We start from the raw sequence: 20,277 nt of genomic DNA, 5'->3' as shown, positions 1-20,277 counted from the left end.
ATAACTTAAGGGACTGTAAAAGGAAGGGTTACCAGATTTTCAATATCTGCGGTAACTGTTTGAAAACAGTGTTGTGGTTAAAATGTGGGAGGCTAGCCAACCTTCACTGAGGGGATGGTTTGAATGCGCCAGAATATTAAAAAAATAATCTTTATGTATATTTGAGAACACACATTCGTAGGTATACTTTTCCACTCTATGGAAACAGATTATGGGGTCAATCGGATTAAATGAGTGAAAACGAGGCACAATTTCCTCTCATCTGTCCATTTGTTTTCTGTAGCCGGGAGAGAAAAACTTGTGGCAAGCTAACTTGCTAGATAGAGCAAAGGGCAGTTTGTCAATGCTCACAATTTTGCTCTAAAACAGGGGCACTCGTTGGACATAAACTCAAATATCTCAAAAGTCCCAACTGGAAAATGTTAGCTGTTTTACAGTCCTGTAGAGAAGACCTATGTGAACAGATTGAAATAAAGTTTAGGCTGTGGCATTGAAGTCTATCAAAAAATCTATCAAAAAGTTACCATATTAGTTATCAAAAACTTATCGGAGACTTTTGATAAGGTGAGTGCCGAAAATGTGAGTGCCGAAAATGTACAGTCGCTTCCTAAACAGCGGTAGAATTCAAAGTTTTTCTTACAGTGATTGCTGTCTTGCATACAGCGTTAGAGTGAGCTACACTGGTTTAAAACTACAGGTAATGATAATTTCACCAGCGAATCATTTACTTGTTATCTAATGTCATAAATCTTAAAACGAAAATGTATTTGTGAGGCATGTTTATTATTTTAACGATTGAAACTGGATGTATCACAGACCGCTGTCATATTTGTCGTCCAACACATCACATCGTCACCTTAATGAAATAGCAAAAATGGACTACCGTTTTCCTAAAGTAGATGTACTAATATTATCAGCGTATAAAGAATTGCATTAAACAACAATGTTAAATGAGCAAATATTTATCACCCTGGCACACACTTCTGGACTAACAAAGAAGTTCTCATGGGAGTCTACGTTTCCTATACTGGTGCCACATAGTTTACATAACCTACTACCCTCATCTATTATACTGGATCAATCAATTCTGCCACGATATGAGTAAATGAGTATTCTACAACATCTTAGAAAGCTTAAGGAAATGTAGGCCTATTTTTGAGGTGGTGAAAGAACTGTGTAAACCAGGGGTGTCAAACTCATTTTCACAGAGGGCCACATCAGCATTATGGTTGCCCTCAAATGGCCAGTTGTAACTACGATGTAATGATGTTTACGATGTAAAAACAATTTTTAGCTGTAGCTTTGGTGAACATATTCTGCTGCGATTGCAGTGCGCCTTTTAATTCTTGGACAATCTGCTGTTTTTCTTGGAGGCTAAATTTGGCATATTTATCTCTGTGTTTGGTGTCAAAATGCAGACAGAAATTGTACTCTTTAACGACCGACATCGCCTCATAACACAAAATACAGTACCAGTCAAAAGTTTGGACACATTTTCCCATTGAACTTGACTGGTACTGTACATACCGTTCCCATCTTTCTTGAAACAGCCTTCCATGCAGGGCCAGATGCAGCCTGCTTTGAATGGGGGTGCAGGGATTTTTTGGAGGGGTATCATGATTATGGAAAGGTATCGTATGAGCCAGAGCCAGACGTTGTAAACATTCGGAGATTAACCCAAATTTCTGACGTATTCTGGGTTTGATGTGATGCACAGTTAATGCGAGTGCGCACAGCGCGCATCAGGCGAATAAGCATCAGGCATCAGCCTATTCGATAAGGCAGCTGTTGCGCTGCATTATGGGATTTGTAGTTTGTGTTATTGGTGCTTCATATCGGCGGGCCATTAAAAAAAGATATTTAAAATGATCTTGCGGACCGGATATAATTGTACGCCTGGCCAGATGTGGCCCGCGGGCCTTGAGTTTGACACGTATGGTGTAAGCATTGGAATGCTGAAAGTGACTTGTCTTGAGTAAACTAGGGTCTATACGTTGAAGAGAACTTGATCCATTGATTCACTACGTTATCAATCATTAGAATGCAATCCCATCCCCCGATGGGATATTGCACCTTCCAAACAGCCTGAAGGATGTATTCACGGTTCTCAAGGTCAAACAAAGAAAAATGTATGCTGTGCACAATGCAATGCCCAAGATTAGCCTATTAATTCTACACTTTGGGTCACCTTCTATGATGTCAGATGATCTGCGAAGGAAGTATGTGCTGGATCTGTACAAAAATACATTTTTTCTTTTTTTTAGTCATGGTCACCTTTCCCTGATATTTTAAAGCTCAGCATTTATCAGTTAAGAAATGTGTGGCAGTTATTTTGAAGTAATTTATTCATTTTGTTTGAGATGTGAATACAAAAAGGTTATTAGCCTACATCAAGTCCAAACCATGACCTTCTGCAGTGTTTTGAATTCATACATAATTACATTTGAATGTAGGGCAAAGATCCTGTTAAATTTGCCTGAAAATGCCTAAACAGCATACCCAAAGTAAATTGAAAGCTGTTCTTGAACCAGTTGGAGTACATGCATGTAAATGGTCTCTTTTGAAAGGTGACACTCTGAAGTTATTTCCCCTGTTGTCAGGACCCCTGTCAGTCCTACTGGTGTTGATTAATAGAAGCTTGAACACAAGGAAAGTGAAAGTTTCTATTTCCGCCTAGATTGCCGCCTAGATTGCAATACTGCCCTTCTTGGGGATAAGTAAAAAAACAACAAAAAAAGCCAGTTACGCTGTCGAAAATAACACCGCTCTGCTGGTTTACACTTATTTTTGTAACATAACTTCTGTTTCACGATCATCTGGTCTGGGCTGCTTCTGTTCTCCGTGTGCGTGCACAATCTAAGTTTATTCAGGTCTGGTTTGCTTTCGTTGAACAGCTTGAGCCTCAAGTCTAAGATGATGTTAACCAGGGCTGGACTGGCCATCTGGCATACTGGGCATTTTCCCGGTGGGCCAACGCACTTTTGGGCCGAATCGCCGATATAATTTATAGGCCGTTTTTTGCCGCACCGGCCCATAAAGAACTGACAGGGGCCCATTGGTTAATTTTCTTTATTGGCAATATACTGACAGGGTCAGGGAAGAAGCCAAGGAGGAGGAGAATGACCATGACAGGGCCATGGGAGCGAGTGAGGAAAAGATGGGAGAGTAGTTGACGACGTGGTAAGGAGTAGACAAATTAACAGGGACTTTCAGGAAGGGAGGCTGTGTGTGTGTCCAACTGTTTGCTTTTTACCATTATGGTTTTGTTTTAATTGTAAATTGTAGGTATATATCTTGCAAGTAATTGGTTGTGGTATTTCCCAGCCAATCACCCCTTTCTCTCTGTCTGTCTAGTCATGCCAGGTTGTTGAGATAGAAGTCAAGGAGACAGCCAGGGAAGAACAGGCTATAGACTACTTTGCCCGTCCTGATCCTGCTGTCCTGCAAACATTTTTTAAATATCATCCCAAACAAGACACGAATAACCCCAATACAATATCAAATATCTATAATATTAAACATTTACAAATACCATAAATATACAAATCATAACTCTAAGAATTAATTAATTATTTAAGTGTAAGATCAACAGATAAGTCTTGAGACCCCTCTTGAAGGTTCCAAACTATCACATGAAGGCAGAACACTAGGCAACTCATATCATAGAATGCACGCATATTTTAAGAGGACTGTCTGCAGGGAATGTGTCTGACCAATCACAGTGGGTGTGGGCCTCCTGGGCCAAAAATGCCAGGGACGATTTTTTGTCCCAGTCCAGCCCTGATGTTAATGTAAACAAGTCTTTTTTGTGTAACAAATACTTTGTAAGCAACGTTGATGGAATAACCCCCGTGTGAAAGCATGAAAAGGTTTAGAATCTTTCAATGGGAATTTATCTAATACCAACACTCATATCTTCTTCAACTATTTTCAATTTCAATATATGCCATCAGTTGAAAGTTTACAATCTGCACTTTCATTATATTTTATATAATGCCCCATTGTGAAAATGCACAAGTAATGATGGTGAGCCTAGGCCTTGTTACACCTTATATACAATTCATGAATGTGTTGTATTTTACTTACTGACATCCCCGTTGAGGATTAGGATATTGCCGAACTGCTGGGAGTGCATGATCTTAATGTTCTGGTAAGCAGAGTCCTCATCATACACAACCCGGTCTATGTCATACTCCACCAGCCTGCCGTCAGCAGTGGGCCAGTATCGATCAACAACAGCCCCTCGTGTAAGAGCAGGCAGCCTTAGGAGAGAGCAAAGGGAGAGGGGAAGACATATCAAGTATTTTTCTCAACAGCTATCTGATGAGACATCCCCTTGTTCTGTTTGTATTTGTTTTGTACACACCATGGCTTAATGTAGAATTATCCAAGCTAAAAAGCTCTTAAGATTGTTAAAAACAGACCTTACTTTGACAGTTATAAATTTCCCATGGGCTTTCATATGCAACTATGTGATGTTTTGCAATTTTTGGGGGATATTTATCCCAAAAGGCATACCTCTTGATCCTCCTAATGTTGCCATCTAGGAGACTCTTCAGCTTCTTTTCCAGCGCATTCAAAAGCTAGGACAAAAGAGGAAGAGGTATTTGAGTTATGTATGGTAGGTACCAATAAAAACTCAATTCTGCCAGTGTCGAAGCCAGTACCGATTTTTTTGTAGGGTGCAGATTTAATATATCTATAGATTTTCCAATTTAATCTGCAGACCATTTGTAGCATGGTCTGTGCAGAAGTGCAACAGTACGCTACATAAATCCACTACATAAGTCCATGGTAGTGATTTTAAAAAATGTTTGCCTTTTGCCAGAGACTTGGTTATTGGCAATGCAACTGCCAGGGGAACCCGTGAGTAGGTTTAATAGTATCCAATTCATATTTCTAATGCTTCCACATTACACAACATACTTGGAGACTTCAGTGTAAGTTTACAATAATACTATTTGAGATCATGACAACCTTGACTGTAAAGAGATCAAATGTAAACTGTTAAGCGTCAATGTCTAAAAGTCTTGTGTGGGAGAACTGGGTATTTTTATAATATAATTATTAATACTAGTGCCTGTGATGCCTGTGCCCATGAAGCAGTGGGTATTTAAGATGCTGGTTGCTGTAGTTGATTAGCTGCTTAACACTAAAAGCACACAATACGTTTTCAATGTGGATTTTTGTCTGTCAAGACTAACTGTGCCTACTGCTGACAGAAGTGGGGCCTCAGGTGGCTGAGCGGTTAGGGAATCGGGCTAGTAATCTGAAGGTTGCCAGTTCGATTCCCGGCTGTGCAAAATGACGTTGTGTCCTTGGGCAAGGCACTTCACCCTACTTGCCTCGGGGGAATGTCCCTGTACTTACTGTAAGTCGCTCTGGATAAGAGCGTCTGCTAAATGACTAAATGTAAGTGGATTTAATAAAATATTTGATTTTGCCACTACATCAAGTAAAAAAAACCTTGTTCAGTGGTTGGGATACGTTGCAAATATACACGTGCAGCAATCTGACGGCGCCCCAAAGGAAGAGTTGCCGCTTGGAACAATTCTATTGGAATACAGGAACACTCCGATGTGTCATCCACCTTATATTGAAAGTTGATGGACTGAAGAAAGCATATCCAAACATGAGTCTAAGTATTAGGTTCAACCATAAAAATACCACATCTTCTTTGTCTAAAACATTGTAATGGCGACAATGGAAGACTCAAAATGATGAGGAGATGCAGTTACCGACTTCGACACCAAGAGGGCAGTCTTGTCTACACACAAAGGCTTTGAGGAGAAACTGCATCAGTATATAAACACAAGGAGAGCAAAGTTAAGATTGTTGACTGGAAAGTCCAACTAAATTGAACGCCTCATGGAGAGTGATGATAATTTGACAAATATTGGACAAAATAAGATAAATCTTTACAAAAAACTGTATTAGGAATTTGGTTTACTTAACGAGTCAGTAAAACTTTATCTGAAAGAAGAAGAACATGAGGCCGACCAGACATACTGGTTTGAGCCCAAGGTATCAAACTGCAAAGATTTCATGAACAGAACCGAGATATGGATTGAAGAAACAAAACTTCATAGAGTTGTGAGCCACATGTAACAAATGCAGCGTCTATGGATAGTATCTCTAATGTGTCTGCAAAACAGAGATCTGAAAGGTCACCCGGTCGTTCTAGCAGCAAGTCATTTGTATCATCTGCTACTTCAGCACAACTGAGAGAGGAGGCCAATAGAGCAGCTCTTGTTGCAAAGGCAGCAGTGTTAAAGGAAAAGCAGGCACTGGCACTGAAAGAAGCCCGGTTAGTGGCCGAAAAAGAACAGATGGAAATTGAAACAGAGTTGGCACCTTCTAATGCAAGAATTAAAGTTTATGCAGAATATGAATCGCCTCAACAACAGGTTAGCCTCGCTACAAAGTCAAACGCGATTGTGCAGGACGATGGTGAAGGCCAAACCAGTGGTGCCTCACCACATACGTTGGGATACCAATATAAGAACGTGCCTTTAACCAACTCACGTGGTGCTGTACCCAAGGTACATGTTCAGTGGAGACCAAACTCTGCACCTGCTACTGAGCCGTTGCAACAGGAAAGTGACACAAAGGAGCTGTGCAGAGTGATGAAACGACAAACTGATATCACAGAGCTGCTTGTAAAAAATCAACAGCCCTCTCGCCTGCTACAAAGAGACATTCCCCTGTTCCATGGTGATCCACTGGAATTCCAATCTTTTTTAAAGGCTCTTGAACACACCATCGACACCAGAGCGGAGTGTGATTCAGATAAACTATACTTCTTGGAGCAATACACTATGGGTGAACCAAAGGATCTGGTAAGAAGTTACCTGCACATGCCAGCACACCATGGATATCGCAAGGCACTGAAATTTCTTAAGGATCGTTATGGAAATGAGTTTAAAATAGCTTCTGCTCTACTGGAAAAGGCCTTTAAGTGGCCTAAAATTAAGTCAGAAGATGGCACGGCTCTCGGCACCTTCTCACTGTTTCTCCTTAGCCGTCGCAACACCATGGAGGATGTAGCATTCATGGACGAGCTGGACAATCCCACTAACATAAGGGTAATATTGTCAAAATTGCCTTACAAACTCAGAGAGAGGTGGAGAGCTGTCGCGTACGAGATTTACATTTACATTTAGCAGACGCTTTTATCCAGAGCGACTTACAGTAAGTAAAGGGACATTCTCCCTGAGGCAAGTAGGGTGAAGTGCCTTGCCCAAGGACACAACGTCATTTTTCACGGCCGGGAATCGAACCAATAACCTTCTGATTAATAGCCAGACTCCCTAAACGCTCAGCCATCTGACCCCCCTACATACAAGAGAGTAGAGGGAGTAGAGCCAAGTTTGCAGATCAAGCTAAAGTCACTAAGGATCCACTGTTTGGAGACCTTCTGGAAGTTTCAGCAGCCGAAAAGGACAAAGCAAAGCCCGACTTCAAGCAACGAACAAAGACAGAAGGAAAAAAAGAAAGTAGTACCGAGGAATTCAACATACCAAAAACAAAGGCTGTTACTACACATCCCAGCAGCGCTTTCAGTAAACAATGCTTGTTATGTGAAAGAAACCACACTTGGAGGAATGTGAAAAGATGAAAGGTTGTCCACACAAGGATAAAATTGAATTTCAAGAAAAATGGACTATGCTTTGGATGCTTAGTAAAAGGGCATGTGAGCAAGGAGTGTAAAAAGAGGATGACATGCCATGTTTGTGCTCAGAGACATCCAAGCATGTTACATTTTGCAAAACAAGAAAGCTCTACCATTGGAAAGGTAACTGAGGAAAAGGTGCAGGATGGAGCTATCATACACACAACAGCTTCAAGCTCTTCAGTTGCTGTCAGTGAAACAAGCACGCAAGTCATTTTTCCAAAACGGTAGCTAGCTACCTTTAGTTAGCTTCCGGGCCAAGTAAGAAGACTGTGGGTGTTCACAAGCTACAGTAAACCGCATTTCAGTAGAGAATGTGGAGCAGCTTTTGTTACAGGAGTTTAACCAGGACTTTCCAGAACGCCTGTGTGATGACAAGTTGGAAATGTCACAAGAGGATAAGCAGTTCATGAACTATGTGAGAAACTCTGTACACCACACGGATGGTCAGTACTTCATAGGACTCCCAAAGAAGAAGGCAACCATCATCATGTCCAACAACCAATGTGTTGCAACTCAAAGAGCCCTCACACTGAAAAGGAAGTTTAAAAGGAATCATTTTCCGTTTCATAAAGACTACATAGATTTTATGAAGGATGTGAATGAAAAGGGCTATGCCGTCAAAGTCCCAGAAAATCAGTTGAACCGCCAGGATGGTCAATTGTGGTATCCCACACCATGGCATTTACCACCCTCAAAAGGGAAAGTTACGAGTGGTCTTTGACTGTGCTGCTAGTTACCAGGAAACCTCATTAAATAATGAACTTCTACAGGGCCCTGACTTTTCGAACTCCCTTGTGGGAGTGTTGACACGCTTCAGGAAAGAGGAAGTAGCTGTAATGGCAGACATCGAAGCGATGTACCACCAGGTAAAGGTTCCTGAAGAAGATACTGACCTAATGCGCTTCCTTGGTGGCCAGAAGGAGTTATTGAGCGGTATATGGTTGAATATAAGATGATTGTACACTTGTTCGGTGCAACCTCATCCCAGAGTTGCGCAAACTACCCACTGGTGAGGACTGCAGAGGACAACAGAAGGAAGTCATTACCTGAGGCTGTGGATACAGTCCTCAACAGTTTCTATGTGGATGACTGTTTAAAGTCTGTCAACGATGCAAATCAAGCTATGGCTCTGTACAAAGACCTAAAAGCATTATGTGCTTCAGGAGGATTCAACTTAACTAAGTGGACAAGCAATAGCAGAGTTTTTGGCGTCCCGGAAAACGACAGAGCTAAGGAGTTACCAGATGTGTACTTGAGTCAAGATGCTCTTCTGGTTGAGCGAGCACTAGGAGTGCTGTGGTGCATAGAATCCGACTCATTCAAGTTCAGGATTAATATTAAAGAAAAAACCAGAAGAGGAATCCTATCTACAGTGTGTTCCATTTACGACCCCTTGGGATTTCTTGCTCCATTCACTCTTTCTGCAAAAATTCTGATGCAGCAGTTGATCACAGAGAAATGTACCAGAAGGGAGAGCTGTCGCGTACGAGATTTACATTTACATTTAGCAGACGCTCTTATCCAGAGCGACTTACAGTAAGTACAAGGACATCCCCCCCGAGGCAAGTAGGGTGAAATGTCCTGCCCAAGGACACAACATCATTTAACACGGCCAGGAATCGAACTGGCAACCTTTAGATTACTAGCCCGATCCCCTAACCGCTCAGTCACCTGACTCCCATTTAATATAAGATTAGATTTTTCCACTACACATGTCATTTAGCCTACTGTTAAATTAATGCACTCCTTGTACAGAATATGGGCATTCATTGCAGCCAGATGTATGAGGTTTCTCTCAATATTTCAGAAATGCGATTGTTAGCTATTTTATTGAGTGTGCTGTTATAATGTTAGGCAGGAATTGGAAAAGGGGGACTTTTATTGTGAAGGAGGAAGATGTGTGCGAAGAGAGTGGGGACAATACAGTGTGCCTTCAAGAAAGATCGGTGACACTATTGTGAATCCTATGATCATGTGTGAACAGCCCACCCTCATGCCGTCATGTACTTTTATTAGGCCTACCTCAATTATACTCAAATGGTTTAGCCAACCATTTTCTAAATAGTTGCAAACTATCAGTCATATAATATGATTTGTTTTGCTCAAGTGTGAATATGCAAAATGCATTTATTAGTTACGTTTATCCACTTTACAAAACATATTTGCATTCTACGATTACAATTATTGTTCCCGCTATGTCATGACATAACAGGGCTCGACAATAACGATGGCCCGGGGCCAGTAAAAAGTAACGTCGGGACAGTTACACTAGCAACTCACTGGCCCGATCAGGCCACTGCAAATTATTGATTGAAAGAAAAAATTGCATTGTAAAAGTTAACATCCTTCATATGTTTTGCTATCTGCTAAATGCATAAATAACCTTGCAGCTCGTGGGGCGCCCAGTTGGCAAATCAAGAGTTGAGTAGTGAATGACGAGTGGTTGTCAAATTGTAATTCTCTAATCTCGATAACATTTTTAACGACTGGCGCGAGACAATAAATTGAAGATGGCAGCAAAGTAGAGCTACGAGCTCAAACGGAAGCAACTTTTTTTATGGAACTAAGATGCACTGTGTCATATGTCGTATGTTCCCGTCTAAAGCAGACAAAAGTGGATCTTTTTACACAGGCACCGACAATTTTCGAAAACAATCCCTGACCAGCCATGCTAGCAGACAGCACCTGGTTTGCGTGACAGCTAAGCGGATGGTTGACAATCCATCTTCCAGGCCGTTGACCATGCTGGTCAGGAATTTAAATGCAGATGCCCATCGTGTTATTGCACGACTTATAACAACGGCATATCACGTAATTAAGACAGGCCAGCCGTTTGCCTCGTTCCTCCGGGCTATTGAACTGCAGCAGAAGAATGGTGTCGACATGGGTACTTAGTATCATACTGATGAAATGCTATGGAAGCTTTAATATATTAGCATTGAGGGACCAGAGGTTTCAGTTTCAGCCAGACAGAGCTTTGCAGAGCCAGAGATGTCTGTCAGCAGGGAAGAGAGCACGTCATGTTTGAGGTTAAAAGTCAATTGTTTTGCTGACCATTACCTTTTAATTTTTTATCACTAGAAATGTGATTTCATTTTTGTTCTTTTTATATCCAGGATGTGTTTAATAAATGGTTAAACATGTTAACAGAATAACATAACTTATAAGTCTTTGGTTTTGTTGTAACAATGATAAATTACAACTTTTGGAGGGGGGGCCAGTAAAAATTGTCTTGGGGCCAGTAAGTTTCAAACCAAAATGTTGAGCCCTGCATAAGAATTGTGCTTACCAGTCAACACACAAACATCTATGTGAAGCTAATGCACTTGATAGAATTCACTTAAATTGTTGTCATAATTTTGAACATAATTATAGATTATATATAAACTATACATATTTTGAGAGACGGATTCATTTTATTTAGACTATATAATCTTTGTCTGAATGACACTTGTGCAAGGGAACCGTTGCGACATCTAGAAAAGTGAATTTTAGCCTTGAAAGGCAGGGGATAAAATGGCTGAATGCGCAGCTGGCGGCAATTTACCAGAAACAGGAGGAAAATTGCTTTAAGATAGCTTTTCCAAGTGTGATTTTGAAAATGTTAAAATACTGGGTGATAAAACACACAACTAGGAAAAGTCAAGAAAGCAGGGTCCTGGAATCTGATCGAGTGCGAATATACAATATATTTTTCTCTTCACTGGGGTCAAATGACGCCGCTTTTAGTGTTAAATGTAACAAGCGTGCAGAAACACTCTGGTGTCTAGCACAGAGAAATACACTTCTGGTGGAAACAGCCTCACGCCTGAATTTAAGCATTATGGCACTTCGATGCCAGTGCATTTCTGACTTAATAAAGAGCATGGCTCAACACAAATCAGACTATTAATCTGAAAATGTTTGACCAATCATTACAAAACTTGCAAGATATGTTTCATAACCATGTTGAACCACAGGTGTAAAAGGTTTTAAAATCCCTCAATAGGTCCTTCAATTCGGCTATAAAATCTGTGATTCTTTTTCCAAATCCCCATCTTTGGGGAACATTTTTATTAAGCTGCTGAAACATGTCCACAAAATGTTTTCGAAACTGACCAATAGGGGGAAATAGCATTGTCATAGGATTGATGCAAGTGTCATACACATCAATACGTTTTTCCATTTATCACAAAACTTGGTAGATATTTATAGTGAACTAAGTTTGTAATATATTGAAATTGCCCAAAACGAGTGTTCTTCAACACTCAGTTCTTGTTCTTGTCAGTTCTAGCCAAAACTTGGGTATGATATTGCAAAGTTGACAGTTAACAAAGACGCTGTTATTCTCAAAAAACATTTTTGGTCTTTATGCAATGAAAATTGCATGTTCGACATGACCTACATTGTCTACTTGCCCTATGTTGTCCCCTTCACAACACTGCAAGTCCAGGGTGACCAAACCATGGGAGTGCACACGCAGAACTACAAACCTGTGGATGAGAAAGAAGAGGGGGTAGGTCCACTTAATTAATGGAATGCATTATTTATTGAACTTAAAGGATAGAAAGATAGTGGATGAATAAAACATGTCTATGTGAAACTGCGAGGTTACAGCAGGGTATCAATTTTGTTCATGCAAATAACATTCAATATTAACATAAAAATTGTTCAGCTTCACACATCTGGATGAGGAGCATTTTTTTGGGCAATGTTTTTCAGTGTAATTGTTCAGTCGAACCCTCAGTCTGTTTTGATCAATAGTAATCGAGTTGATAAGCGTGTCTTCTTGTCTGATCAATACTCAACTGTGAGGTGCGCGAATGGACAGAGCGGCCAGTAAACTGTCGTTCCGCTGCAAGGGCCAGCCCGACGTGCACGAATACACCTGTATTGACTTTTGTCAATCTATTAGCCAATATTTTTATCTAAAGTGAAAGCAAAATGATTTCCTCAAGCATAGCCTCCATTATTTATGAAATGGTAAAAAAAAAAAATATATATATATAGATGTCTGCTAATAAGGTGACACGGTAACACAGACTGTTTTTCTTTCTTTTTTTGAGCACCGAAGACCCATTTTGACCCAGGAAAAACCCTGGCTACAATTTTTCTTTCTTTTTTTGAGCACCGAAGACCCATTTTGACCCAGGAAAAACCCTGGCTACAATTTAAACAGTTTTTTAAAAATCCTAGAAAATAATGGAAATTAAACAGATACGTGCTTGCTTACCTGCCATTCTTTCCAATGAAGGTAGCTAGGTATCCATGCCCCTCAGTATCATGAACTGTCTCTGTCATTTCCTGCTCTTGAAATATGGGCTGCAACCCATGCACTGTGGAAGAACAATTAGCTAAAACCAAAAAGAAAGAAACAAGTTAAAAATATAGCTGCAAGCAGCGATGCGGGTTCCTCTGCAAAATTGCAAAATATAAACATGTACACTGTAGAAGATTGAGAGTTGGACAACAAGCCTATAGGACTATAAGCCGCGCCTTTTTTCTCATTTTTTGACACTGCGGCTTATATAACGGTGCGGCTAATCTATGGATTTTTACAGCTAACAGCCACTAAGAAAGATATCAGTAAATTTTTGCTTTTAAAAAATATAAATATTCAAAGATGTGCACACTTTTTCAAGGTTTTTCAAAAATAGCCAAAGTTAACCCTTGTGTTATCTTCGGGTCATTCTGGCCCATCAGTCATTGTGACCCACCGTCGTATTGCGACAAATTTACCTCCTACAAAAACAAAGTGAAGCATTTTCTTTTAACTGTCGGGCTGTCTCAGACCCCCCACATTGCAATGGTTAAAAGAAAATAATTGTTATTTGTTTTTGTATTGGGTAAAATTGGGTAAACACAACGGTGGTTCGTTATGAACCTTTGGGTCATGTGACCCGAAGGCAGCACAAGGGTTAAGTGGTTAAATGATTGTGACGCTATTAACTAATTTTGCTGGGGAACCCCTAGCACTCCCTCAAGGACCACTGGTTGAAAACCACTGCTGTAGATCACTGCCGGTATGTGCGCTGGGAGCGCACCGTTTAAGTTTGAAAGTTGAAAAGTTTGTGTCTGAAACGCTATGTGATACAGTACAGTTTACACAGCACAGTAGGCCTATATGTTCTGTAGCTACTATTGCACTAAATGGTAACACTCAGTGTGCGAAATACCCGTCAATATTCGGGGGGGTCCCCATCTCTCGATTGTTGCGCAATACCGATGTAAATTTGCTCAATATGCAGTAGGCAGGGACGGACTGGGAGTAAAAATAGGCCTTGGACTTTGATCCAGACTGGCCCACCAGAACCGGCCACCAAAGTGCCCTGCTAATGCATGCACATTCTGGGTTTGATGTGATGCTAGTAGGGAGTTCTACAGTTAATGCGAGCGCACTTGGCGCGCAAGCACATTTTTTTGGCTGATTTGAGCGAAAATTTGTTTTTGGAGCTTTATGTAAAATAAACATGTCGCTACCGATGGTCAGTCCGCTACTGGCAGTAGGTATAACATTACAGTAACTATTTTATGGATGCAAGCCAAGACAATCAGTCTATAGCCTACATGGCAACGCACACACGCACACACAACCATTTTTGATAATCCGATATGCTATTATTCTAGTATTCTACTATTATTCTATATGGTAGGCTAGTATTCTTAAAGCAACACTGACAGAAGAGGTTGCATTGGCTAAAGTTGTTTGGATGCACATTGTTTTATAACAAGTGCATTGTCATTCGGTGCCTCTTCATCTCTGAGTGCCACCTTTTTGGATGTGAACCCAAAGTGTGTGAATGATACACTGGTTAGCTTTCGCTTGCTAGCCAGACTTCTCAACGTTTCTGTTTGGCGCACAGGACGGGCTGGCTCCGCTTGGCAAAAAAAATTGTGAATAAATGTTTTGATTTCTGAATACTGAACATGGTGAGCTTAAAAACATTTGTTTATTATAAAATTATTTATTAATTAAAAATAAAATTGAGACCGCCTTCAAATTTTGCTTTTGAGGCTTTCAGGGGGGCTCATGGGTTAATCGGGGGGGGTCGAGCCCCCCCGGACCCCCCCGTATTTCGCACACTGGTAACACTTGAATACGTTATGCAAATATGCAACTTGTTTGTTGAAATGTTAATAAATGGGAGCTTCCTCAAGCAGCCATCACTTTCCCGACAATCCCCTCTGTGCACAAACTCTTACATATGGTAATGAAACATTAAAACACCTGCGGCTTATATTCAGGTGCGCCTTATAGTCCAAAAATTACGGTACTTCATGCTTGGCCAACAACAGGCTGAATGGGGATTTGAACTCATGAGCATAAGGTTACAAGTAAGTCTCTCTATCCTCTCTGATACACACCAACTGTTGAGACTGTATGAATAGAAAGGGCAGAGTATTAGCTTTGGTCAGCTTTGGGACAAAGGTTAAGAAACGGTTTACATTTCAAGGTAAAATTGCATAAAGCCCTTTTTTTTGTATACCAAACAGGGCTGGATGCAGCCTGCTTTGATTGTGGGTGCAGTGAACTTTTCTGGGGGGTATCATGATTACAGAAAGGGATTGTATAATTTGTTATATTGATACCATTTTTGAGACTACTTAACGATCCGAGTGTTAATCAGGCACGGAGCCAGACGTTGTAAACATTCGGAGCTTTGCCCCAACCTAGGACGTATGTGTTTGATGTGATGCAAGATAGGCATTTCTACACTTGATGCGAGCGCGCGACCGAAAAATGTTGGCCATTATTTGAGCGCAAAATAGTTTTTTGAGCTTTATGTAAAATAAACAGACGTTTTTCAATTGGTAAAACCTTGTCTTCTGATGCCATCACTCCGGCCCTGTTCCCATCCATCCTCCCCGACGCGTATCGTTACGGTAGGGCCGCCCGTCCCAGCTATCGGTAGCCGATCTGATTTTTTTTTGTTGGAAAAGACGCGCTATGGACCCAATCAACTCTATTTGGGAGGGGAGAACTCCCTCACATGGTACAACCCATGCAGAGGCTGAGGTGTCAGAATGCGGAACGTGTGTAGCCTACTTTAAGAGAAGATAGACTAACTTGACAAAAAGTTAAAAAAAAAAGAAATCCTCGACCGACCGGCCCAAAAGTGAAGCGGCCCACCGGCCCAAAAGTGAAGCGGCCCACCGGGAACTCTCCCGATTACCCACCCCAGCCCTGCGCATTGCTATGTCTTACAAGCGGAGGATTGATCGGAAGACTAGAAACCGTTTTGTTATAATAAAAAATAAAAAACTATGCCTGGTTTTGAACCTACAACCCTTTGCTTACCAGCACAACATCTCAGCCAATTGAGCCATTCCCAGGCATGGAATGCACAAAGTTCAGTAACTGGATAATAAAAAAGCTATTTCTCCAATGGCGAGCATTGTCAGATTTGGACCAAGCTCAAACATATGTCATATTTTCACATATCAAGGTGAAACTTTGCAGGGTACTTCAGGGGGGTGTCACCTTAAAGCCTATTAGGTTTGAAAAACCATCATTCAAAATGACATTTGATTTAGTGACACAAACATATTGAGGCAATGTGTACATTTACATGAATACACCCCTTTCAGCCATTTTGAATTTAACTGATTCAACTGTCTTAAGTAACGTTTTGAAATACGTCAATGATACATATCTGTACAAAATTACAAGTTAATTTGACCTTTTTTGTAAGAGGAGATCGATTTTGAAGGTTTTCCCAAATTATCACTGTACAGGAAAATCCATCATGGCGGACCTTATGGGTCCTTTAGGCTTTTTTGTTCCCCATGAGAAACAAGGCAAGTACACCAAGTTTCAGAAGAATTAGAGATATGGGGTGGAAATGCCATTACTATGAAAATCTGACTTTTAGGTTTCCTCCTGACGGAGGAACCCTAATGAAAATGAACACAATATAATCCTATATGCAGTGCAGTCATTTAATTGCCCCTGGAACTAACCAACTCGGAAATGACTTGTAAGATTTTCAGCAAGGAGTGGACGATATAAACGGTACAGAAATATAACAGCATGAATTTGCCCTAGTGTATGACATTATGATACACCTGCCATACCCCATCCAAATCCAGACGAGTGCGGTAGATTAGCCGCAGCGGTGCGGATTGCATTCTATTGGAACAAGTGGACAATAAATATTAAGGCTACATCGTGATAGATACCGTTACCGTCCGTGCTTCAAATTATACCGTGACATACATTCTAGGTCATACCGCCCAGCCCAAGTTTCAACCAACTTACTGAATGCTTAATTCCCAATAGTCTTTAATGCAGGGTTGGGGAACCTTTCCCACCCCATCAAGGGCAGTTTCAGTCTTTATAACATATTTAAAGGACCCCAATAAATTATGGAACATACAGTACAATACACCACACTAATGTCTCTCATGCAATGGCTGGAACAGCTTCTCTTTGAATCAAATCAAATGTATTTGTATAGCCCTTTTTACACGCAAGCATGTCACAGAGGGCTTCACATACGCCCATAGAACTGCCCTTCAACCAACCTAAACCCTCAAGGAAGACAAGGAAAAACTCCCAGAAAAACTCCCAACAGGAGAAAAAAATGGAAGAAACCTTGGGAGGAGCAATTCAGAGAGGGATCCCCTCCTCCAGAGACGGTTGGTGAGAGAGAGGAGCAGAACACAAGCTAAACATAGTCATACAGTGTCAATGGGTTTTGAAACACCAAAATCCATTGTTCAACTTTATAGATGTAGGACAGGACCGGGAGACTCGCGACCAGGTCCAGCGTTGGCCGACCGACAACCAGGCAGGTGCTGACAGCTCAAACCCCCCACACCACAAGGGATGTGTGTGTGTGGGGGGGGGGGGGGGGCGGAGGCAAAAATAATTGCTGTCTAGATAAAAACATTATGAATTGCCTCATGGGTCTGATCAAGCTGTCTTGGTAGTATACAGCATTACCACAAATTGTTACACGCCGATAGTTTTTCATCTTTCTAATTAACACAGCTGTTGCTCAAAACCAGTGGTCCCAAAACTTTTTTCTGCGAGGGCCAGATAATTTTTCCTTTCTTTAATGTGGGGTCAGGTCGGTCTGTAACAGAAAATTACATCGGCCGAAGTGACTACCAGTATTAATGTGGAGATTTTATTATGATTTTAACCCTTGTGTAATCTTCGGGTCATTCTGACCCATCAGTCATTGTGACCCACCGTCGTATTGCGACAAATTTACCTCATACAAAAACAAAGTGAAGCATTTTCTTTTAACTGTCGGGCTGTCTCAGACCCCCCACATTGGAATGGTTAAAAGAAAATTATTTGTATTTGTTTTTGTATTGGGTAAAATTGGGTAAACACAACGATGGTTCGTTATGAACCTTTGGGTCATGTGACCCGAAGGCAGCACGAGGGTTAAATGTATTTATTATGCTAGATTCGTTTATTATTTTGTTATGCACCATACATCCGTACATATCAAGGGATACATAGCCTATTAAAAGAGTATTATTACTACCGTAATGACATTTTTTCATATTCATTTCTATTTAAATCAAAACATTTACTTACGTATGCATATTAATCAGTGTTAACTTTTTATTTGAACTTTTTTGAAGAAAAAAAAAAATGTCTCTGGCATTGTTCAGAGGGCCAGTCCAAATGTGTGGGCGGGCCCCTGCTCAAAACAATCACCAGGGGCCAACACTACGAAGCAAGTTCAAAATGCCCAAGATATCTTTTTATTAGCTGGCTTCACTAAACCTAACAACCGCAATCACACAAAGCAGTGTCACAACGGTGGTTATCAGCTAGTTAACTTAACCCAGGTTTTCAAGGTAGTTGATTAGTTGCTTAGCACTGGAAGCGCCATGCCGGTTTTACCTATTAGACGCACAGTTAGGGGTCAAATGCCCCCTGAGTCTTCAGACAGATGTTTTTACTGACACGTGATGGTCGCTAGATGGCGCTTCTTGCACGGAGCAAAGGCACGGTCGGAAAATGAACATATCTTCATCAATGTGTCATTTATTTCCATGTTGTTAGTACGTGATTATTTCATTAGAGCGTTTGTTGTCTAGACCTTCAATCAGCAAAATGTAATTTATTGGCTAATGGATGTCAAACATGTTGTGGGTTAGACTGCAGTTGGTCTATAGTAGCCTGACATTATCAACATTTTATAGTCGGCTGACAAGATCGCATTGTTGTCCCGAATCAAAAGTATAAAACACAGGACATCATAAACATTTAATGGTCTAAAAATATCCAGTTATACTCGCAAAACATGTTCTTCATTTGTCGGGACATGGTCCAAGTATTGCAAAAATGAGAGCCATGTGTAATTTGTTAGGATATGATGTTAGCCTACATGTTGATGCATAACATTAATAACTTTTGGAATGACAAGACAGGCAGTGTAGTCTATAATAGGCAGCGGATAATATCATACAGGGCCGCGTTTCCCGATAACGATGGATCGTAGCTGTATGGTTCTCTACGAGCAAAATAACAATCCATCGTTATTTCTTACGTTTTTCCCGAACATGCTAGTAAGGAAACCCTTGGACGTGTCTCTTAAAAACAACTTAAGACGTTTCCCGGATGCGGAAATGTCATTGTTCTGTCGCTACTTCAAGACTTTTGTTCAATAAAATTTAACCAATAGAATTGAGTGATCATGGTACGCAAGAATTATTATTTACTGTCGGTACAGAAAACGTTGCACATATACTATATCATAATTATTATGATCGTTTTTAATTTATATCTTAGGTGTTTGAAAATAGTTCACACGATTTTCACATACCGCCCCAATATAAGCAGTAGAATTGAGAAATATAGGTTACTTAGTTAACGTTGCAGTTACGGACTGGCAACGTCACAAAATTACGTTGCTAGGAGGTCGCGGTTACGGACTGGCAACGTCGGAAAATGACGTTGCTAGGAGGTCGCGGTTACAGACTGGCAACGTCGGAAAATAACGTTGCTAGGAGGTCGCGGTTACAGACTGGCAACGTCGGAAAATGACGTTGCTAGGAGGTCGCGGTTACAGACTGGCAACGTCGGAAAAGATTACGTCACAAGACATGACTGTTGCGGTTACGTTCTGGCGTCCCACAGATGCACGGTCCAAACATACGTTGCCGCAACGTCTTTGGCGACGTTGCGGCAACGTATGTTTGGTCATCGAGTGACGTTGCGGCAACGTAAGGGCAACGTAACTGTGTTAGCTGGGTAGCAGGTGTTATGAATTTACAATCAGCGTGATGCATTTTGGAAATGCCTACTTAATTCGCACACCATTTGAATAAAGGCATGTGTAGTCTAGTTCATTGAAAAATATCCCAGTTTCAGTTTAACTTCTGTAAAAATAGAAAATATATAAGTGATCTTTTTTTCATTTAGCATTCATGTAACCTTGTTTTAGGGTCAGCCTACTGGTGTCTCCAGAGTCTCTTTGCTTAAGATGCACTTGGCGATCTACGACTGATCTGGAGCTATCGTTAATCTACGACCATTTCTAAGAGCCTCTTTAGCTACGATGGCTTTGGGAAACCGTAAAACTAAGATCCATCGTACCATGCATTCTACGATCCATTTATTTTTATTTTTTTATATAGCGCCCGATCACAAAATA

The 20,277-nt window shown here is 40.8% G+C and overlaps 1 protein-coding gene across 2 annotated transcripts in view; it reads right to left on the bottom strand.

The window, feature by feature from the left end:
• sms (spermine synthase) overlaps positions 1 to 20,277 on the bottom strand; it is a 122,220-nt gene that overhangs the window by 84,945 nt on the left and 16,998 nt on the right. For both annotated transcript variants that reach the window (XM_062485538.1, XM_062485537.1), the window contains exons 2-5: positions 12,888 to 13,008; positions 12,060 to 12,147; positions 4,519 to 4,583; positions 4,087 to 4,262 (exon numbers count right to left, since the gene is read on the bottom strand). In XM_062485538.1, coding sequence (XP_062341522.1) covers positions 4,087 to 4,262; positions 4,519 to 4,583; positions 12,060 to 12,147; positions 12,888 to 13,008 — 450 coding nt within the window. The remainder of the gene's footprint in view (positions 1 to 4,086; positions 4,263 to 4,518; positions 4,584 to 12,059; positions 12,148 to 12,887; positions 13,009 to 20,277) is intronic.

The sequence above is a fragment of the Osmerus eperlanus genome, chromosome 19 (genome assembly GCF_963692335.1).
Source record: "Osmerus eperlanus chromosome 19, fOsmEpe2.1, whole genome shotgun sequence".
Classification (NCBI taxonomy): Eukaryota; Metazoa; Chordata; class Actinopteri; order Osmeriformes; family Osmeridae; genus Osmerus; species Osmerus eperlanus.
This window is presented reverse-complemented; position numbering and strand designations above follow the sequence as displayed.